Here is a 24218-nt window from a genome sequence, read left to right as displayed (position 1 = left end):
GAAAGAAAGTACAGATAGATTACACATTATAGCATCAAGATGTTACAGATATTACAGTATTTATAGTACAGTAATATAGTGTTATGGTTATTTTGGAAATATAATGAGAACAATATAAAGAGTACAGTATGTATATATATATAGTATCAGATCCCTGTGGAAAGATTACAGACAGATACAGTACAAATATAGATTACAGAGCACGGTACCGTTGCTAGATACAGATAGAGTGCAACCACATACCTCAGATACTATATAGGAATCGTCGACCGCGCTCGGAAAGTATGCAACTCCTTAGTTCACTGGGTGGAGGGGGCCGGTTTGACGAGGTAGCAACCAGTCCCGAGCTTAGGAGTGTATGCAGTTTGGCCGAGCTGGAGTAGTGTAGAGTATAGTGACTTACCTGGAGAACCGACCAGGTTAAGTCTCGCCTACGAGCCGCACAACCCTGTCATGAGGGGTTAAATCATGACATACAGAGTCTCAGGGAAAGAACACAGTTACGTATATTTATACAGTTTTACAGCTTTTATCATATATAGTATGATGTAGCATTATGAATGTTAGAAAGCTCAGATGATACAAATGTTTTAAACTTTTATACATGTGTTTATATAGATTTACCAGATCATGCAGTTTAAATACTATTTTTATAGCTTTATGACTTAGTCGCCACACACTAGTAATAGCATATTTTCACTTACTGAGCGTCAACTCACCCTATGACTTAACATTTTTCAGGTGAGCCAGTTGGACGAGCAAATCAGGCTTGCAGATAGAGAGTATATCGATCACCCTAGTTTAGAGGGTAAGTTTGTGTAGGGTTTTGTATTTTGAGACAGGTATTTTGGGAGAGAGATGTATTATATAGTTATGGTATAGAAATACAGATTTCTAGTATTGTATGATGTGTATGGATTTATGGATTACGTTTTCGCTGCATAGGTATGATTTTATATTCAGATTCACCCCGGCGCCTTCCGAGGCTCGAGTTCCATAGCAGGGAGTATCAGAACAGTTAATATATGAAATATATATATATATATATATATATATATATATAAAAAAATAAGAAGGTCATTACAGTTTAATATCAGATGTAAGAACCCGAACCGTGATAACTGAATTTAAATAAATAAGAGAGGGGTAGAATGGGAATTTGGCATATTTCGTTGACGAAGCCTTTGTTCTTCTCGTCGACGAAATTTAGAGGCTTGTCGACGAGGACAAGCCGAGGAGTTTCGGAAAACGAGAATATCCAGATTCGTCGACAAGGCCACCGATTCGTCGACGAAGGCTGTGTAAGATTCGTCGATGAGGACAACATTTCGTCGACGAATTGGGCCGGGTCAAAGGGCTATAAATAAAAATTTCCTTTACTTCCTCACTAAGAAAACTAAATTCTATCTCTCTCTCTTTAGAACTCTCCCTATTCTCTCTCTCTCTTTAAATTTCTTCGCCGATCGTTGATGGAATTGGGAATCTGAAGTTACCACGAGGATCGTGGAAAGATTCTCTACAGTTTCTACAGATCGGAATCTCGTTTCGGAGATTTTTGGGTTTTGGCTAAAAATTGAGGTAAGACTCGGTTTTCATTTCTGATCCGGTAGTTTTGTAGACATTAGTGTCGTGAGTATATTCTATACTGTGATTTGTAGGTTTTGGAACTTGGTTCACTATTTAGGAGCCTTGGAGTTCGGGATTTGTCATTCGGGGAAAAGGTAAGGGGAAACTGTGCTATATTGGTTATTTTTGAAATCAGACTCGGTTGAACTGTGGTCCACGGTCCTGTGTGTGTTTTGACTACTCATTTAGGGGGATCTAACGGAAAAAACTATGGGTTTTTCATTATTACAGTTTTGGGAAAAAGGGGGCGATAGGCTGCATCCCGGGTTTTGCTGAAAACTATGGGTATATGTTGATTTATACTGTGATATTGGGATGGTCGTGCCTTGACTTTGTTTAAACTGTATTTGTTTGAAAAATCATAATTTAGATTACCAAATGGGTATGATTTATTTGGTTATATGAGCATGCATGTGTGTGTGATATGTTGAAATGCTAGTAAGAACGCGGTTCCGAAATTATTTCAAGTACTGAAAGTGTCTGACTCTATATTCGAGGGCGTGAGCCTATTCCAGCAGATTAGGCCGAAGGGTGTGGATCCACCAGTTAGCATCGGTACGATGCCATGGGAGTCGGGGACTTGCCATGTGCCAGTGGCATCGTGTTCGCGAGTTGCCTAAGGGCCAACGTCGTATGCCGCGGGCCGACTTCGTGCCCAAGGGTGTGACGACACCAGGATTGCTAATCATGTGTATGTGTATGGGTGTGTGTATGCATTGTGGAAATTAGTACTAGAATGCATTTAACTATATGTATGTTGTATCATGATAACACTCAAATGTCACACACCGATATAACATGTGTTCTTCCTTACTGAGAGGTGTCTTAACCCCTACTGTACGTACATTTTTACAAGTCCTTCGAGTAACCGGAACTAGCGTCCTGGTGTAGAGAGCGTAGTGGCCGGTGTACTGCGTTTAGTGCTGGGTAAGTGCTAGGACGGTAATTTTGTTGGGTTGCCATTTTGGGATGTATTTTGGGCACCTGTTGTACGTTTTAATGGAGCTATGTTTTGCTCTTGTATAGACTCTGGTATGGTATTGTATATGTTGATATTGAATGACCTTTTTTCGCTGTGTATATGATTGTGTTTGGGTGTGTTTAGGGTGCCTGCGAACCCCACGGGGTCGAACCCTCATCCATCGTACTGTATCTTTGGATGTTTGATCAGATACAGGGACATGTTAGATTACATTTTTACCCCCGGGTCCCATGTTCGGGGCGTGACAACTTGGTATCAGAGCTAACCAGGTTACTAGATCTTGTAGACTTGGTTAGGCTTAGTTATGAGTACATACCAGAGTATAGGATGTTAGATATGGGTAGAGTTGGTTGGGGGTTGTTCGGTTGCTAGACCGGGATTTGTCGACGGTATTCCAGGTTTTTCCTGGGATGACGATTGTAGTAAAAGTAGGGCAGATCATTGATGACTTTCGTGTCAGTGTGATGGGATAGACCTAGACCTGGCAGGGAGTAGTTAACACGATTAGTGTAGATCATTGTGTTAACTATACGTGTTGTAAGGATACTGATAGATTCCTATTGTGTTACAGCATGGAGCTTAGGGATAATAACCTGGGAAGTGGCTCCGAAGAAACTGCGAGTGATGAGTCTCCTTCTGTGCCTCGAGGTTTGACGAGGCAGGTGTTACGGGAGATCGGGTAGAGTGTGAGGAGACGCGAACGTTCTCCTACTACTGCGGGGTGCACCATTGAGAGGTTCACACGTATGCATCCTCCGACGTTCTCTGGAGGACCTAACCCAACGACCGCAGAGGATTGGATGGAGAAGACTGAGAGGATTCTGGAAGTCCTGCATTGCACGGATAGACAACGAGTCCTCTATGCTACTTTCCAGCTATCTGGGGAGGCGGGTCGATGGTGGACTGCGGTGAATCTGCTACAGAAGCAGAGGGGTGGTCCTGAGGAGATGACATGGAGCCGTTTCAAGGAGGTGTTCTTTGACAAATACTTCTCGGCTTCAGTACATGATGCGAAGGCAGATGAGTTTTCTACGCTGGTTCAGGAGAGTTTGACGGTGCAGGGGTATGCGGCTCGGTACATAGAGTTGTCCCGCTTTGCACCATATATGATCTCGAGCGAGTATGAGAAGACTCGGAGGTTCAAGAAGGGTTTGAGGAAGGATATCTGCAGAATGGTAGGTATGCTTCATATCCATGAGTTCTCGGTGTTGGTGGATAAAGCCACAATGATTGAGACTGGTATCCGAGAAGACGAGGTGGATCAAGAATCGAGGAAGATGACAGTACCTTTTGGTTCACAGACAGGATCTCGTCAGGGATCATGAAAGAAGAGGAGCAAGGGCTCGGGTTATCGTCAGAATACCGAGCGCCAGGATTCTCAGGGGAGCCAAACGAGTGGTCGTTGTACCAGATGCCACAGGTGGCACGAGGGTGAGTGTCGGTCAATTGGGGGTAACTGCTATAATTGTGGTCGGCCTGGTCACATGACTCGTGATTGTCATGCTCCGAAGCGAGATGTGCCTGCATTCAGTGGGGACTGAGGGAGCAATCAAATACCTCGGGGAACTGCTCAGACGAATACAGCTCCGGTCAGAGTACTCTCTTACTCTACCGGACGCGGAGCATGCAGGTAACGTGGTGACAAGTACCTTATTATTGCTTTCGAATAAAACTTTTGTTTTGTTTGATTCGGGTGCAACCCATTCCTTTGTGTCTGTGAATTTTGTGGGACAATGTGGGGTTGAGACCTGAGACATGAATGAGGTGTTATCTGTTACTACGCCATCGGGGAGTGTATCTTTCTGTAGGAAGATGTTGGCAGACTGCCCAATGGAAATTTAGGGAAAGATGCTACCGGCAAATCTTGTGGTATACAACATGTCGGGGTTTGATGTCATTTTGGGAATGGATTGGTTGTTTTCCAGTTATGCTGTGATCGACTGTCGTAGGAAGGTGGTGGTTTTCAGACCTCTTGAGGAGTGGGAGTACGAATTCGTGGGATCGTGTGTGCGTCCAGCGCCATAGGTTCTGTCGGCTTTACAGGGGAAGAGGCTACTCTTGGACGGATGTCAAGGGTACCTAACTTGTGTGTGGGAACTTCTGCGGGATGAGTTGAGACTCGAGGACATTCGGGTAGTCAGCAAATTCTCGGATGTGTTTCCAGATGATTTACCCGGTTTACCTCTGGATCGTGAGGTGGAGTTTATGATAGAGTTGCTGCCTGGCAAGACACTGATCTCTAAAGCTCCGTACCAGATGGCTCTAGCAGAACTTCGGGAGTTGAAGGAGCAGTTGCAGGAATTACTAGACAGGGGATTCATTCGACCTAGTGTTTCGCCCTAGGGAGCTCCAGTATTGTTTGTGAAGAAAAAGGACGGATCGATGTAGATGTGCATTGATTACCGTGAGATTAACTAGGTAACTGTGAAAAATCGCTATCCTTTACCTCGTGTAGATTATCTCTTTTGACCAGTTGCAGGGCACGCGGGTCTTTTCGAAGATCAATTTGCGGTTAGGGTATCATCAGGTGAGGGTTAGAGCGGAGGATGTAACGAAGACTGCTTTCCGAACTAGCTATGGCCATTACGAGTTTTTATTCATGCCTTTTGGGTTAACGAATGCTCCGGCGGTGTTCATGGATCTGATGAACAGAGTTTTCCATGAGTACCTAGATCGATTCGTAGTGTTATTCATTGATGACATTCTGGTATACTCGAGGAGTACGGAAGAGCATGTGGAACATTTGAGTTTAGTGTTATGGATTCTGCGGGAGAAGAAGTTGTATGCTAAGCTAAAGAAATGTGAATTATGGTTGAGTCAGATTGCGTTCTTAGGTCATGTGGTTACTGGAGATGATATATCAGTTGATCCTAACAAGATTAAAGCTGTGGTTGACTGGGTAAGGCTGAAGAATGTGCAGGAGGTTCAGAGTTTTCTGGGACTGACGGGTTACTATCGTCGGTTCGTAGAGGATTTCTCTAAACTTCCTGGACCTCTAACACGATTGACCAGGAAGGGAGTTCAATTTGAGTGGACCAGTGATTGCGAGAAATGCTTTCAGGAGTTGAAGCACCGGTTGGTTACTGCTCTAGTATTAACCATTCCTTCAGGGGATGGTGGATTTGTGATTTATAGCGACGCGTCTCTGAAAGACCTGGGATGTGTGCTCATACAGCAGGGTAAGGTGGTAGTGCATGCCTCTCGGCAATTGAAAGAGTATGAGAATAATTACCCTACATACAATTTGGAGTTGGCTGCTATTGTATATGCATTGAAGATCTGGCGACACTATCTGTACGGGGTGCAGTGTGAGATCTTCATTGACCATAAGAGCCTCAGGTATTTCTTTACACAGAAGGAGTTAAACATGAGACAGAAGTGGTGGCTAGAGTTGATTAAAGACTACGATTGCACGATCAATTATCATTCGGGGAAGGCTAATGTGGTAGCTGATGCGTTGAGTCAGAAGTCAGGGCCTACGGGTGTATCTATGGTTGTAACTCAGTGTCACATTAGACGAGACTTGGAGAGCTCAGGTATAGAGTTGGTGGTTGGTGATCATCGGGCTTATCTCGCTGGTTTGGTGGTTCAACCGACCTTGTTTGAGCGTATAAAAGCCGCGCAGGCTAGTGATGCAGAGTTGACAGAGGTTAGGGAAAAGGTACAGCAGGGACTGACTACATAGTTTAACATCTCTGAGGGAGATGTACTGAGATTTGGGACGAGGCTGTGTGTTCCGAACGATGATGAGATTAGAAAGACAGTTCTAGAGGAGGCGCATCGTTCTTTGTATACGGTACATCCTGGTAGTACAAAGATATATCAGGACTTGCGCGAGACCTTCTGGTGGTTTGGTATGAAGAGGCAGATTGCTCAGTTCGTGAAGTAGTGTCTGACGTGTTAGCAGGTGAAAGCTGAACATCAGAGGCTGGTAGGGCCGTTGCAGCTTTTGCCTATTCCGGTGTGGAAATTAGAGCATATTTTCATGGATTTTGTGACCGGTTTGTCACCAGCGCTTCATGGGCAGAATTCTATTTGGGTGATCGAGTGGATAGATTGAGGAAATCTGCTCATTTCATACCGATGAAGATTGGCTATCCTTTGAGTAGGCTAGCAGATTTGTATGTTCATGAGATTGTGAGAATGCATAGAGTACCGGTGTCCATTGTGTCAGATCGAGATCCGAGGTTTACTTCTTGATTCTGGATGAGCTTATAGGAAACATTGGGGACGAAGCTTACTCTCAGTACATCGTTCCACCCCTAGACTGATGGACAATCGGAGAGGACGATATAGATATTGGAAGATATGTTGCGAGCTTGTGTGTTAGACTTTGGTGGTAGCTGGATACAGTTTATGCCACTTGTAGAGTTCGCTTATAACAACAGCTTCCAATCTAGTATCAGGATGGCACCGTTCGAGGCTTTGTATGGTCGGAGGTGTTGATCCCCTTTGTGTTGGGATGAGGTGGGTGAACGTCAAGTGTTAGGACCTGAACTCGTGCAGCAGGCGTCTGAGAAGGTGGGTTTGATCCGGGAAAGGATTAGATCAGCTCAGAGTCGACAAAAGAGTTACGCAGATGTTCGCCGCCGTGAGTTAGAGTTCGAAGTGGGAAGTAAGGTATTTATGCGTATTACTCCAATGAAAGGAGTGATGAGATTTGGGAGGAAGGGCAAGCTGAACCTGAGGTATATATCGGACCATTCGAGGTACTTGAGCGAGTGGGTCCGGTAGCCTACAAAATTGCATTACCTCCAGCACTTTCGAGGGTCCATGATGTGTTTCACGTATCCATGTTGAGGAGGTACGTGTTGGATCCTTCACATGTTATTAGTTATGATGAGTTAGGAATTGGGGATACTTTAGCGTATGAGGAGATACATGTTCAGGTTCTGGACCGTAAAGTTCAAAAGCTTTGTACCAAAGAGAAACCGTTAGTGAAGGTATTGTGGCGAAATCACAAGGTTGAGGAAGCTTCTTGGGAACTGGAAGCAGAAATACACTGGAAGTATCCACAGTTATTTTGAGCACTTGTACATGATCCTACTATGGGTTGGAATAGGTGGTTAGTCGTCGGAAGTGTGTGTGTATGTGAACTCCTGAGACCATTGTATATATAACCATGGTATTCCTCCCCCATAAGTGAGGGTATGTATGTGTATGTACATGATGGGACTACGCTGTAGTGGTTTCCAGTTTTCGCTTGAGTTGTGTCTACGTATTCGATTGTATGTGTAAGTTTGTAAATGAGAGATGACAAATTTCGAGGACGAAATTTTTATAAGGAGGGGAGATTGTAAGAACCCGAATCGTGATAACTGGGTTTAAATATTAAGAGAGGGGCAAAATTGAAAATTTACCAGGCTTCGTCGACGAAGGATATGCTTTTCTCGTCGACGAAATTCAGAGACTCGTCGAAGAGGAGAAGCCGAGGAGTTTCGGAAATCAAGAATATCAGGATTCGTCGACGAAGTCAGTGAAAGATTCATCGATAAAGGCACCATTTCGTCGACGAATTAGGCCGAGTCAAAGGGCTATAAAAAGGAAATTTCATTACTTCTTCATTAAGAAACTTCAAAAATCTCTCTCTCTCTCTAGAACTCTCCTTACTCTCTCTTTCTCTCTAGATTTCTTCGCCGATCGTTGATGGAATTGGGAATCTGAAGTTACCACGAGGATCGTAGAAGGATTCTCTACAACTTCTACGAATCGGAATCCCGTTTCGGAGATTTTTGGGTTTTGACGTAAATCGAGGTAAGGCTCGATTTTCATTTATGATTCAGTAGTTTTGTAGATAGCAGGGTCGTGAGTATATTCCGTATTGTGATTTGTAGGTTTTGAAACTCGGTTCGCTATTTAGGGGCCTTAGAGTTCGGGATTTGTGATTCGGAGAAAAGGTATGGGGAAACTGTGTTATATTGGTTATTTTTGAAATCGGATTCGGTGGAACCGTGGTTCACTATTTTGTGTGTGTTTTTACTACTCATTTAGGGGGATCTAATAGGAAAAACTATGGGTTTTTCATTATTACAGTTTTAGGAAAAGGGGGCGATGGGTTGCATCCCGGGTTTTGTTGAAAACCGAGGGTATATGTTGATTTATACTATGATATTGAGATGGTCGTGCCTTGACTTTGTTTAAACTGTATTTGTTTGGAAAACCATGATTTAGATTACCAAATAAGTGTGGTTTGTTTGGTTATATGAGCATGCATGTGTGTGTGATATGTTGAAATGCTAGTAGGAACGCGGTTCCGAAATTATTCCAAGTACTGAGAGTGTCCGGCTCTATATCCGAGGGCGTATAAAATCGCTGGCCATAGATTGGTAAGAGTGTCCGACTTTATATCCGAGGGCATGAGCCTATTCCGGCAGATCAGGCCGAAGGGTGTGGATCCACCAGTTAGCGCCGGTATGATGTCATGGGAGTCGGGGACTAGCCATGTGCCGGTGGCGCCATGTTCGCGGGTTGGCAAAGGGCCAACGCCGTATGTCACGGGTCGGCTTCCTGTCGAAGGGTGTGACGATACCAGGATTACTGATCATGTGTATGTGTACAAGTGCGTGTATGCACTGTGGGAATTAGTACTGGAATGCATTTAACTGTATGTATGTTGTATCATGATAACACTCAAATGTCACACACTGATATAACCTATGTTCTTCCTTACTGAGAGATGTCTCACCCCTGCTGTATGTACATTTTTATAGGTCCTTCGAGTTACCGGAACTAGCATTCTGGTGTAGGAAGCGTAGTGGCCTGTGTACTACGTTTAGTGCTGGGTAAGTGCTAGGACTGTAATTTTGTTGGGTTGTCATTTTGAGATGTATTAAGGCACCTGTTGTACGTTTTGATAGAACTATGTTCTGCTCTTGTATAGACTTTGGTATGGTACTGTATAAGTTATATAGAATGACCTTTTTCGGCTGCGTATATGATTGTGATTGGATGTGTATAGGGTGCCTAGAAACCCTACGAGGTCAGACCCTCATCCATTGTACTGTATCTGAGATGATTTGTATGATACAGGGACAGATTAGGTTACATTCTCACCCCCGGGTCCCATTTCCTGGTTCGAGGCGTGACATCCCTGGTTAAGGCAAGTTGTTTACGTATCTTGAACAGGTACAGGTATTATGTATGAATGAGCGACACCTGTGTCCGTATGAAGGGCCGGGTCGGTACACATCGGAAGTCGATTGCCCATTTTATCTTATCAAAGCTTCATTGCTTGCAACTATAATTATAAACACGACTTAGTACTAATTCATGGCAGATTCACTAAAAGAAGTCGATTGTCATTTGCTTATCATTTCTTAATTATTATCGTTTTTGAATAAATGTGAACATAAACTATATTTGAAATATATTTTGAGTGTTACATTTAAATTTATATAAATTTAAAGAAAATGGAGTGCAATTTAAATTAGATTTGAATAAAATGTTGTACATTTGAAAATCTTCTTTATCCTAATGATATTATATATATTGAAATTTCAATTTTGTTTAGCCAAATAAGATATTTACAATTTTGAGCTTTGTAGAAGTTAAATTTTTAAGCTCAAATTTTAATAATTTGCAAAAACTCTAAATTAATTTTATTTTATAAAAAACCAAGCCCCTTTCAATAGTATGGATTTAAATGGGTAGATGGTGGATTTGTTGTAAATGGACTCGTTATGTTAACTCTCATCAAAATTGTAAAAATAGTGATGTGAGAGTCATAACAATTATAAAAAGAAGTAGAAAAGGGGATAAAGAGGTAAGAGGGATAAAAAAACATTAGAACTTGTTTAGCGCTAGGCTATTACATGATGTTTGTTAAATTGAATTAGAGATTCCCTTGTAATAACCATTACATGTTTTTATATATATATCCCTCTCGGGCCAAACCTTAATTAATTTTATGGCTACAAACATAGATTCAAAATAATAAATTCTAATAATAAAGGAAATTTATAAAACATTTAAAATTTAATCATAAATTGAATACATTTTCCATTAAAGATCTAATTTATTATTGTTGAAATACTTCCTTAACACTTATCTACCTTGTCTCTTGATGATGGACAATCTTCATTTGATGACTTATATGACCATTGTCACCTAATGATGGATGAATTTCACCCTATGACATATGCGACCATTGTCACCTAAGGAATTATGCAACCATCATCGTTTAATGACTCATGTTTTCTATTACTTGAGTGGTTGATTACAACTTTTGTGCCTCTAAATGATAAGCAATTTTATCCTTAAACGACTTATGTCTCACTTACATTATTTGATTTACATCTTTTTAAGGCAATTCACCACTCAAGTCACTTGAGGGGACTAAGCAACACATGATTTACCTTACCTAGTTAATCTTTTTTAAAAGTGACTATCTTGACAGTAAGATTACAATCACATTCCAAAAAAGTGAACAAAGATGACACAATCAGATTCAAAATTTATAATGGTAGTGTCATTACATTCCCCTCTCTCTCTCTCTCTCTCTCTCTCTCTCTCTCTCTCTCTCTCTCTCTCTATTTTTGTTCTCCCCATCCATGAGACAAGTATATAGATTCTTGAAGTATAATACAAACAAAACAATCTAATTTAACAATTTCTTAACATTAAAGAATTTATTATGCCAAACCAAACACAACATAAAATAAGATCAAAGTCTCAATTGAAGAACGTTTGATCATGAATTGAGAGCAACATCTGAAATATCAAAACATACCTCAACCAACAAATATTTCTAATTGGATGGTAACGGCTATTAAATTAAAATGTTAAATATCATTCTTCCAAAGTTTCATTTACCATATCATTCTTCCAAAGTTTCATTTACTTACGATTTTTTTTTTCTTTTTGTCCATCTGTTTCTTTCTTCAGGTGTGCATTAATAATTTCAGCCTTGTGTAGCCCCAACGGGAAGTTCAATATATCTATTTTTGGAAGAAGTAGTAGAAATCCAGAAGTTGCTTCATGACTCCCCAGGTGATCAGGAAATTCAAAGAAGGCTGACAAATATAAAAGTGAACGCTAACAGACTTGCTGAGGCTAATAGGCATTTCCTTTCCCAGCTGGCTAAGGCCAAATACTTGAAAGACAGTGACAAAGGGACCTCCTATTTCCATGCTCTAATGAGAAGGAAGGCACTCAGGAACCATATTTCTGCTATATTGAAAGAAAATGGTGAAAAAACTTCCTCCCAGCAGCAAGTTGTTGAGGAGCTCCTGGAGTTTTACAAGAATCTCCTGGGTAAAGAGGAAGGAACTGAAGATATCGATGCACAGGTTGTTGCTAGAGAAAAAAATTATAAATGAAGCTCAAGCTGCTCAAATGATTGCCCTATTACAGAAGAAGAAATTAAGAATGCACTGTTTAGCATAGGGGACAATAAATCCCCCCGATCTGATGGATTTACAGCATGCTTCTTCAAGAGAACTTGGAACTCAACTGGTAAAGATCTCATTAGAGCTATCAATGAATTCTTTAATTCAGGGAAGTTATTGAAACAAATCAACCATACGGTGATTGCTTTAATCCCTAAGACGAAGCAAGCTAACACTGTACAGGAGTATAGACCTATCTCTTGCTGTAGCATTTTGTATAAAGTAATTGCTAAGATAATTGCAGGAAGAATCAAACCATGCCTTCAAGAAATAGTGAGCCCAGCTCAATCAGCTTTTGTTGAACAACGAAGCATGGTAGAAAACATTTACTTAGTCCAGGAGATTGTAAGAAAGTATGCAAGGAAAAGAATCTCACCTAGATGCTTATTAAAGGTGGACCTCAAAAAAGCCTACAATATGATGTCCTGGAAATTTATTATTGAGATGTTGGTAAAGCTAAAATTCCCTGGGGTATTAGTTAATTGGGTGAATCAATGTGTAACGACTACCAGCTATTCTCTTTCCATTAATGGTGAATATCATGGTTTCTTTGAAGGGAAGAAGGGACTTAGGCAAGGGGATCCTCTCTACCCCCTCTTGTTTGTAATAGGTATGGAATATCTTTCCAGGCTGCTTGCTGGGCTGGAATACAATAGAAATTTCAGATTTCATCCAAGATGTGAGCAACTAAAAATATCCCATTTACCTTTTGCTGATGACCTGGTAATGTTCTCAAGAGGTGACTCAAATTCCGTTGATGCTCTACTAAGTGTCTTGGTGCATTCTCGAAGTGTTCAGGGCTACAAGCTAGTAATCTGAAGTCTTTAACATTTTGTATGCTGGAGTTAAAGCAGTAGAGCTGGAGCAAATAAGGAGGCTTACAGATTTCCAGGAAGGGAGCTTTCCTTTCAGATACTTAGGCATCCCGCTGGCAGCATCAAGGTTGAATAAAATGCACTTCTCTCCCTTAATTAACAGAGTGTCTGAGCTACTCCATGGATGGTCATCCCACACAATTTCATATGCAGGTAAGCTGGAACTTGTGAATTCAGTTATCCAGGGTGTTCAATGCTTTTGGTTGGCTATTTTCCTAATCCAAAAATCTGTTCTTGACCATTTGATTAGATTGCGTAGAACATTTTTTTGGGGTGGAAGGAAGAAGCCCCCAATAGCTTGGAAGGAAATGTGTCTTCCAAAAAAGGAAGGGGGTGTGGGATTATTCGATCTTGGCACTTGGAATAAAGCACTACTTACCCGAGCTCATTGGAACATACAAAGTAAGAAGGACTCCCTCTGGACTAAATGGATGCACCAAATTTATTTAAGAGATTCAAATTTCTGGGATGCAGAGACTAAACATGAAGACTCCCCTTTGTGGAAAAAAAATAGTTGAACTAAAAAATTGCCTTTTGCAAAACTGTGGGAGTAACATTGCAGCTAAAAGCTTGTTAAAACAGTGGGTGGTGGATGGGCAAGTTTCATCATCGATGGCTTATGAATACTGGAGGAACAAAGGGAGAGATGTCCTATGGCACAAAGAAATATGGAAATGTGGTAGTATCCCTAAACATGCTTTCACCTTATGGCTGGGAGTTAAAGGGAGGTTACCAACAAATGATTAACTGTTTGGGGATGGCATTAATCGAGAATGTGTATTTTGTAATTCTGAGGGGGAGACCAATAAGCATCTTTTTTTCTAATGTCGCTTCTCTAAAGCTCTATGGGGTCAGATCAGGACTTGGCTGGGCATTACAAGAGAAATGTCTACACTGAAATCAGCTTTAAAATGGCTACACAAGGAAGCTAGAGGAACCGGGATTCAACCAACTTGTAAGAAGGTATGCTTGGCTGCTACTGTGCCATTTCCGGGATTTGTAGACTGCCTCTCTCCCGCTCCACATCCTCAGCCTCCTCCTGTTTGTGAGCATTTCGTCATAGAGAAGAGTCACCAGCTGCAACCACAGTCGCCCACTTCGTCACCTGCCAGATTTCCTGGACTTTGAATTCGGCAAGCCATTCTTCTACCGGTACTCTGAAACATCCTTAATCAGGTATGTCTCTCTTCAATTTTCGTTGAAGGAAGACGTCTACAGTCTAGGATTCGATGGCGGCGCCTGCCGGCCCTTTGGGGGATCCTCCACCAGTGGGGTCTCTTTCAAAAGGTGGTTCAGGAACTTTGTCGTATGCCCATGTAGTTTCAAGTTCTCATGCTGTTAAACCGTTGTCTTCCTCTTTCAAACTTGCCATGAGATATCCAGTTGATGGAGATATTGGTTTTATATTCTCGGAGGCTGAGATGAATAAAGTGGCGGAAGATTTTAGGTTTGCACTGGTTATGAAATTTTTGCGATCTAGACCATCCATTGATGTTATCCATTTGAATATCATAAAGTCGTGGGGCCTTTCGGAGATCCCTTCTGTTAGTTTCATGGATGATTTTCACGTACTGGTTCACATGAAGAATGAACGAGATTTTCTTCATGGATGGTCTCGTGAAGGAAGGATTTTGGCTGGATTTCCGTTTCATCTTTTTCGATGGACAAAGGACTTCAACCTAAAGCAAGAACCATCCTTGGCCCCTCAATGGTTATTTCTCCCTGGTCTTCTAATGCACATGTACAGACCTGATTGCTTACAAATTCTAGCCACAAGGTTTGGTCGATACTTGGGAACTGAAAATGCTACGCTTAATCGAACTAGGGCTACAAGTGCGAGAATGTGCGTGGAGGTGGATTTATTGGCAGATCAAGTGGATGTTTTCCCGATTGTTGTTTCTGCAAGTTAGAAAATTTGGTAGGAAGTGAGATACGAAAAGTAAGGATTTTATTGTGAGAAATGTCATAGACAGGGGCATTCAAAGGTGGTATGTCGAGGGGGTGAAAGGAAACAAAAAAATGGGAATGGAGGTAAGGATACGGAATATGGTAGACAAGTAAATCGACAAGAAGTTTGGCGTGTGAAGAAATTGGATAAAGGGAAGGAAGTTTAGAGAGAATTGATAGGTACATGCATTATCGAAGAAACTGTAGAGGGGGCTCAGGTTCAAGAGGGTGCAACGACATCACAAATTTTGCCAATGGTTGAGACAGTACCGCAACGTGAGAGGGAAGAGGGGGAGTTTGTTCCTGAAGATCCAAGGCCTGAAGTGGAGACTTTGCAGCGAAATATAAATCAGTATGAGATTGTGCAGAGGGAGGAGAGTGTTGAACCAGTCTTGGGTGCTCCTGACGCTGATATTTTGATAGTGGAAGATGGCATAGTAGTGCGTGATCAGTTGATGACGTCTAATAATATGGTTACAGAAATTTTGGAACAAGAGTGTACCTTCATGGCCAGGTGTGTCCCACATAATTGTGAATCGAATAGGGAGGTGGAGACAAATAACTTAAAAAAACTCCCTTTGGAAAAGGGCTTTTGTTCGGATGATGATTTACATGTTCCAATTGTTAAGTTGAAGGATATTAATGGGCAAAGTGAGAAGAAGTCTCAACGGGTTATTACCCGTCCAAAGAAACTTGATTTATGATTTAATCAATTCTAGTGTGGAATGTGTGGGGTTTAGGCACGTTGAAAAATCATTTACATAAGTTAATGAGGAATTTTTCGCCTTCTATTTTGGTTCTTTCAGAGCCATTTTCTGATGAAAATCTGATGTCGCAATGGGCTGATTTTTTAAATTTTCCGAATTTTTGTGCGAATGCTTCAGTGGGGGGTAAAATTTGGATATTTTGGGAAGAGGAAGTGCACTTTGAGTTACAACATATGTCTGATCAAGGTATTTCGGGTATTTTTAGTTCTGTGGACCAGATTTTCTTGGCTTCTTTTGTTTATGCTAAATGTCGTCAAACAGATCGCCGAGAACTTTGGAATGATTTGGAGTTTGTAAAGAGGGATGATTTCCCTTGGTTAGTGGCGGGAGATTTTAATATTATCCGTTCAGATTCGGAACGTATTGGTGGTCATATGAGGCCGTTATCGACTATGGAGGAATTTAACAATTGCTTGGACAACTGTGGTCTTATGGATTTGGTTGGTACTGGCAACAACATGTCTTGGTGTAATGGTCACAATGGTAATTCTCGGAGTTGGGCAAAACTGGATAGGGTGCTCTATAATTCGAATCTTCTCCAAGTTTTTCCAAACATTTATTTTGAGTATGGAAAGAGGAGGACTTCAGATCATAACCCATTGATTATTCGATTTCATAGAAATCTGCATCGGTATGGTCATTCTCCCTTTAGGTATCAGAATATGTGGAGCACGCACCAGTCTTTTAAGTCTTGCGTGGAGGAAGCCTGGAGGGAGGAGTCTCATGGTTCGGGTTTAGTTAGACTTGCTGGTAAATTGAAACATACGAAAGTTGCAATTCAAAACTGGAACAAACAGGTTTTTGGACATGTACAACAGAACATTAAAAAATTGGAGGAAAGTATTGAGGCTCAACTTCAGGAAGGGTATTCGCTTGAATTGGAAGAAGATTTTTTCCTTACTAAACTCGAGCTGGAAGCATGGGAAAAGAGGGAGGAGATTCGTATTTCTCAGCTAGCAAAAAAGAAATGGTTGGAGACAGGGGATAACAATACAAAGTTCTTTCATGCTTTTGTGAACCAAAGGAGGAAGAACACTATGATTCATTCATTGAAACTTCCAAATGGAGAAGTGTTGGATTCTATGGAAGCTGTTCATGAGGGTGCAGTAAGGTATTTTCGAACGTTTTTAACAGGTGTAGGACACAATCGAACAGCTAACCTTGTTGATATAATTTCTCCTATGGTTTCTGAAGATGAGAATATTGATCTGTGTCGTGAACCGTCTGAGGTGAAGATAAGGGATGCTATTCTTTCTATCCCGAGAAATAGTAGCCCAGGTCCTGATGGTTTTGGCTCGGTTTTTTTCCAAGATTGTTGGGATATTGTAAAAGAAGACGTGATCGATGCAGCTAGGCTGGGTCCCCTCTTCCTAGATTTTATTCTGCATCTTACATTGTTCTAATCCCAAAAGTTCAGAATCCTGAGAGTTTTGACAAGTTTAGGCCTATTAGTCCTTGTAGTGTTATGTACAAAATTTTTTCAAAAATTATTGTTGCAAGGATGACAGGTTTATTGTCTACTTTGATTTCTCCAAAACAAGGAGCTTTCATTCCTAGTAGAAGTATATTTGAAAATACTTCTTTGGCTCAAGAAATGGTTCATTCTCTACATAAGAAGTCTAATGGTGGAAATGTAATGATCAAAGTGGACATGGCTAAGGTATATGATAGAGTCGATTGAGATTTTTTAAACTTGGTTCTGGAAAGTTTTGGTTTCTCTCGAAGATTCTGTGGTTTAGTGGCGGAATGTGTTTCCTCTCCTTGGTTCTCCATTATGATGAATGGCACTTATAAATGTTTCCTTAAACCTTCTCGAGGGCTTCGCCAAGGAGATCCTTTATCTCCTTATCTTTTTATTATTTTACAGGAAGTTCTCTCTCGACTTCTAAAGAAAAATTTTATGGAGAATAAGATAGGGGTTTACTATCATCCTCGTGGGGCGCCTTTGGTATCTCACCTTCTCTATGCGGATGACATTCTTATTTTTTCTAATGGCAAGAGAAGTTCCATTCGAATGCTTATTAAGACTTTGAAGAAGTATGAGGATTGATCTGGTCAATTGATAAATAAAGAAAAGTCAAGTATTTTTTTGTCAAAGAGAATTACTTTTGCTCGGAAGAGATCTCTGTTAAGGACGACTGGCTTTGCGGAAGGAGGTTTTCCTGCTACATATTTGGGTGTTCCTTTGGTATCGGGTCAACTTACGGCACGTATTTTAGAGCCCCTAATTGATAAATTGAGGAAAAAAATAGCGGGTTAGAAATTTAAGCTTTTATCTCAAGGGGGCCGCCTAATTTTAATTAAGCATGTATTATCATCAATGGCGGTTCATCAATTGGCGGTATTGGACATTCCTACTAATGTCTTCAAAAAGATAAATTCTATGTTATCAAAATTTTTTTGGAGTGGAGTAAATGATAAAAGGAAAAGGAATTGGTGTTCCTGGTCTAATATTTGTAAGCCTGTTTGTGAGGGTGGTTTGGGTGTTAGGGATTTGGAGGAGGTAAAAAATTCATTGCATATGAAGTTTGTGTGGAGATTGTTAACTATGGATAATCTGTGGACTCAATTCTTTAAAACCAAGTATTTGTATAAGAAACACCACTTGAGAGAAATGAAACTAGAGAAAGGAACTAGATTTTAGAGATCGATTGTTCGTGTGATTCCTAAAGTTTTAGAGCATGTCCGTGTTTGAATTAAAGAAGGGTCGGCTTCTTTCTGGTTTGATCGTTGGTTAGCCTCTGGACCCCTTTGTGCTAAAGTTCAAGAAATCAATAACCATAAGCTTTGAACTCGAGATTGTTGGGATAGAGATGGGTGGAATGTTGATTTATTAGTGGATCTGTTGGGTGAAGATCAGGCTGAGGAAGTAATGAACTCTGCTATTTCTTGCAAGGAGGGTCCTGATACAGTAATATGGGAACCTTCAATAGATGGAAAATTCACCACGGCAAGTGCTTGGGAAATTATAAGGGAGCATAAAGAGGAATTCTCAGTTGCAAAATAGATCTGACATCCTATGTTGCCAAAAAGGGTGTCAATTTGTATGTGGAAGTCTTGGTTCGCTTGTCTTCCGGTTGATACTTGTATTAAAGAAGTAGGTGTCCAGATGGCCTCTCGATGTGATTGTTGTTCAAATGCCAAGATTGAATCTCTAGACCATGTGTTTTGCACCGGATCTTTTGCTCAGGAGGTATGGAAAAAAACAATAGTAGCGTTGGGTGTTAGTTGTATGACAACAAGTACTTGGAAAGACAGAGTTAATGTCTGGTTTAGTTGTGCAAGACAGGCCTCACAATTAGGCATTTTGGTAGGTCTTATACCTAGTCTCATCATTTAGAGACTCTGGACTCGTCGATGTAGAGTCAGGATGGAATCAATTCATGATTCGGTGAGAACTGTGTGGCTTGATATTAAATATTGGCTGAGATCCATTTCAGACAAGTTAAATAAATGTGCACCTGCTTCTTGCACGGATATTACAGTCCTTCATGCTTTGGATATTCAAGTAAAAAATGTTGGGGTTCGTTTTCCTCGTGTAGTCAGATGGTGTAAACCTGAGATAGGTTGGGTTAAGCTGAATGTGGATGGGAGCTGTAGAGGTAACCCAGGGAATTGTGGTGGTGGAGGCGTGATAAGAGATGAAAATGGTTTATTTAAAGCAGCTTTTTTCTCATTATTGGGTTATGGAACAAATAACATGGCTGAATTGAAGACAATTATTTTAGGGATTAATCTGTACAAAGATCTCGGATTTGATCAAGTGGAGATTGCATGTGACTCTGCTTTGTTGGTTTAGTGGATAAATTCTGGGAAGTGCTCGGTTTGGAACTTATGGGATTTGTGGGAAGAACTTTTGCTAGCATTAAGAGGCATACAGTTCAAAGTGGAACATGTTTACAAGGAGGCGAACAAAAGTGCAGATTTCTTTACCAAACAGGGTGAATCTGGTATTTCTCGATCATATAGTTGCCAAGATGATCTTCCTCAGCAAGTCAGGGGAATGATTCGATTGGACTTGTTGGGTTTTCCTTCTTTGCGCTCATGATGTTGTGTTAATTCACTTTTAGTGGTTTAGTTTCTTAGTTTTTTTTTTTTGTTGCTGGTGCTTGGTTTAGGTTGGTTAAGTTAGTTTTAGGGTCTTGGAATTTTGTTTTTATTGTCCTAAAGTCTCAAAATTGTAACCACGATTTTCCTCCGCCATAAGTGAGGGGTTTTCTAATAAAGTTTAGGAGGTGCTGCCCTCTTTTAAAAAAAAAAAAAAAAATCCAAAAGTACACGTATAAAGTAGTTTTTGAAAAATTTAATATGTTTAATATCTCTTGAATGATGTCAGTTGTTTTGAAAGCTTGAAAATTCATGTTGATAGATAGGTTGGTCTTATGATCTTTCTTACTAATGTTTTGCTAAAGCTTGATGAATCCTGGGTATGCCCAGTGTAGTTGTAAATACCTGATTTTGATCAATACATTTACTTTACCGATAAAAATAAAAATAAAAAAAAATTGCAAACTTCATATTCACTAATCATGAAATATTAAAAAAAAAAAAACCCTCAAGATTATGTTCCTCAATTTCATATTACATGAAGGAAAAAAATGTCTTAATTTAAGAAACATCTCTACCAAATAATGTAGTCGACACATTAAATACTAGAAATAATTTAAGAAACATCTCTATCAAGCAATGTAGTGGACACGATAAATACTAGGAACCCTCTTCACAAGTAATAGAATAACAATTCAAAATACTTAAACTACACAATTGAAACTAAGCCTTTTAATATGAAAGACAAAAACCCAAATCGAGAAAAAGAGTGGGAAAAAATTGGATCAACAAGACAAGAAACAAAACAAAATAGAGTTGTTGTAAAACGTGCAACAATTATGATGAATAGTACAGAAAAAAACAAAAATAAAGTAACAAAAACATACGGATTTAACATGGTTCGGCAGTATACCTACATCAACAGGAGCGAGCGGCGACTAAATTTCACTATATAAAAGGTAGGGTTACATCATATGTATTTATACTAATCCTAACCATACAAAGGTATTATAAAAATTCCTCAAATACTCATGTACCATACCGCGGGACATTACCCCCGCAGCTCCCAACCCATTAATCGTCACAGCCAATAAAACAATAAATTACAAACTCATACTTTCTCTATACATATGTTTCACTCAATATGAGTCGCATACTACAACAAAAGTAGATTTCTAAAGAACATTCCTAGATTTATGCCGACTCTTATTAATCAACACGAAATCCCAGCATAAAACTAGAGCCATTAAAAGTAGAAATTTGTACACACAACACATGATTACATCGTGTTGTATTTGAACAAAATTAAGGACAACACATTATTCAGATCTTCTATATATTATTTCTTTCTCAAACAACTCATATGTCCCCACTTCTTGTGTAACAAAAATAAGCAAAACAAATTAAATAAAAACGACTTAATTGAATGGAGAAACATATTTTAGCACTTCATAACATCGTTAACATTGACCCAAAAGTGAATTAAATTTGCTAAAAAAAATTAAAATTCTTATTCAATCAAAACGTCATTTCATCAAACAGCAATATTAAACTTTGAAAAGGAAAATGAAACCTAAAACATACTGTGATTAAATGGCTATGTTTCAAATCAATTAAATTTGAAATAGAAGAAAAAAGTTAATACATCACTTATACATCCATTGATTTGTAAATATTATAATTATAACTTGTAATTTGATAATGTTTTGAATAAGATGATTGAAGAAAAAAAAATGATTAAAAATTGCAGAGACTTCCCCAAATTAACAATGGTTGCAACTCTCCGACAGAAAGAAATGGAAAATTATTTAAACATGAGCATCCACACAAGAATTTCAGTTGTCACCCATTTCTCATGAAATTCAATTCACATAAGGTGTAATGGTTTTTAACCCAACTTTATTTTCTGTTTAGACCTATTGGTTGTCATGGTGTCACATCATAAAAAAAACTCTCAAAAACTTTGATACCTACTCCACTCTTATATGGTCAAAATTTCCTTACCTCTTATTTCTTCCCTCCCCTTCACTCTCATTGCCAAAAACGAAGCCCTAGTTCCTCTTCTCTCTCCCCCGTTGTGCAAAATTTAAGGCATGATTGTTGCCCTTTCTCTGAAAGTTAAACCCTAGATCCTCTTCCCTTCGCTTCCATTGTCATTATGAAACACCTCTCAAAAACTTTGATACCTACTCCACTCTTATATGGTCAAAATCTCCTTACCTCTTTTTTCTTCCCTCCCCTTCGCTCTCATTGCCGAAAACGAAGCCCTAGTTCCTCTTCTCTCTCCCCCGTTGTGCAAAATTTAAGGCATGATTGTTGCCCTTTCTCTAAAAGTTAAACCCTAGATCCTCTTCCCTTCGCTGCCATTGCCATGCTCTTTCTTATTCTCAATCCCTCCTCTTTTCCTCCAATGTCAAGCTCTCCCTCACCCTCACCGTCTCCTTCACCATCAATGGTGATGACAATGTAATGGGCCCTATACAATATTGCTGCACGCCTAGGTCCTTTTTTCCTCAAATTTCATGCTCTCCCTCACTCTCACCATCTTCTTTACCATCAGTAGTGATGACAATGCATAATAGGGCCCATACATTCATTTCTCAAGCCACAATCTTATGTAGACAATTATATTACGTTCTAAAAATTTGTATAATTATTCATGAGGTGGCAAGAGAAGAAGAAAGAAATAGAGAAATAAGGATGCTAGAAGAAAATGAAGGATCTCCATCCTGTTATTGTGCACCTTGATGTCGCAACTCGAAAACTTCTTTCACCATACGCCTCGTTCCCATTTGCTTGAAGAATTCATCAAGGTACTGCGCAAAATGATAACTACGATACAATGGAGGGTGTTCTTCATCTACCAAATCCTCAATTGGACCAATAATGGTGTCCTTGTTTGGTCCGTAAAACATTGCCAGCGACATCCGTTCCATCTTCTTGTTAGTCACGGCCCTATGATGCACACTCTTATACCTTCCATTGCTTAGAACCTACATCAAAGATCAACATGGAAACATCAATAACACTTTTGCATTTAGTATTCTAGCCATAACATCACTCTCACCGGGTATTTGGTGATCAGCTTTCAGAACTATGTCCAATTTCATGGCACCCGACAATGATACTACTAGTTGGGCCATGTTTGATTCTAATTCATCAGGAAATTAAAAGATGAAATTAATTAAGATAGGTAGCAGAAGAACCTGAATTTGGTCACCCAGATTGATGACAAATGCATTAGGAACAGGATCAACAGCCACCCATTTCCCATCTTTGATCACTTGGAGACCACTCACCCCTTCCGACTGCAAGAGTACTGTCAATGCATTAAGGTCAGTGTGAACAGCCAGCCCCAGTGTCTGCTCAGGATCCGGACATGGTGGATACATGTTGGCTTGCGCCCGAAGCCTTGGCCTCTCACCAACTCTCTTCTGTAAACAATCCTCCTCTAGCCCAAGCCCTCTGGACAACAATCTCAGAAGCCTGCTCACCAATGCTCCAATCTCCTTCGCATACTCACCCACAACCTCCCTAAAACAATCCCCAAAAAAAAAAATAGTACAGATTCTACAGAGCACGAGAACTATGGTGCTGTGTATTAATTTGAAACCTCAATACCAAAAACAAAGGAGGGTTCAAGGAAGAAGAAATACTTATAAAGGGGAGGATTCGTGGGCAAGAGATGGGCAAAATCATCCACTGGATCCCATGGGTGGGAGAAGCTCTCACTCCACATTGAGACCTTCTCTTGGCCTTCAATTTTGAGGTTATAGTTCAAAATTTTGACTGGCTTCGTAGGATCTTCGGAGAAGAGCTGTGCCCTTTCTTCCGGGGGCAGCTGAAAGAATTGGGCGACGGCGGTCATCATCTTCCGGCATAAGTCTCGGGGGACGCCGTGGTTGATGATCTGAAAGAACCCAAATTCCTCGCAGGCTTGTGAAATTTTCTGAACCAGTGGGGACGGTTCACCGTGGGCACGCCCATCATCTCCACTGCTCTGCTCCTGCTCGCTCATGTCGATGATTGGGATGGAGGCTGAAGTGAGTACCTCTGAGAGGAGTGGCCTTCTGTCCTTGGGAAGGATGAAATTGGAGGAAAGGGTGAGAGGGGTTGTGCCATTGGCCGACCTGAAGGTGAAGGGTTTGGCTTCCATGAACGAAAAAATTGTTCCAACTCAACAAAAGGTCTATTTCTGTGCTTCAACTACTGAAAATTTGGAACAGAGGTGGCTAGGCATTTCCCGAACTGCATAATTCTGTCTTGGAAGGTAAGGACTTGAATTACGTGGGTATGAATCACGTGGCAACGACCACACACTTTGCCGGACCCTCACCATGAGAAACCCAAAAACTAATAAATAAATAAACGGCCCAATGCTATACCTGTGTCCAGACAAGAACGATTTGAGTCATTTAAGAACATACTGCCGACTTTATTATCTAAAAAATTTTAATCACATTTTTTCCCTCCAAGTTTCTCCCAAGGGATCCCCAATGAAAAAGAGAATTGAATGGCTCTTGCAAGACCCAAAACAGTGGAGTGCAATTTCTGTTGACACAAGCTAAGTTGAAATGGATTTCACCCA

General features: G+C 40.3%; 1 protein-coding gene across 1 annotated transcript; it reads right to left on the bottom strand.

Moving 5' to 3' along the window:
• Window positions 1-24218, bottom strand: LOC131144543 (protein DMR6-LIKE OXYGENASE 1-like). Its single transcript, XM_058093245.1, has 4 exons — window positions 23287-24218; window positions 22837-23164; window positions 22374-22623; window positions 1-448 (listed from the first exon to the last, which is right to left on the bottom strand). Exons 1-4 carry the CDS (start codon window positions 23784-23786, stop codon window positions 432-434), a joined length of 1095 nt encoding a protein of 364 aa, XP_057949228.1. The 5' UTR covers window positions 23787-24218; the 3' UTR covers window positions 1-431.

Source organism: Malania oleifera, chromosome 12 (genome assembly GCF_029873635.1).
Source record: "Malania oleifera isolate guangnan ecotype guangnan chromosome 12, ASM2987363v1, whole genome shotgun sequence".
NCBI classification, from domain to species: domain Eukaryota; kingdom Viridiplantae; phylum Streptophyta; class Magnoliopsida; order Santalales; family Ximeniaceae; genus Malania; species Malania oleifera.
The sequence above is the reverse complement of the archived record's forward strand: the minus strand, read 5'-3'. Positions and strand labels throughout refer to the sequence as shown.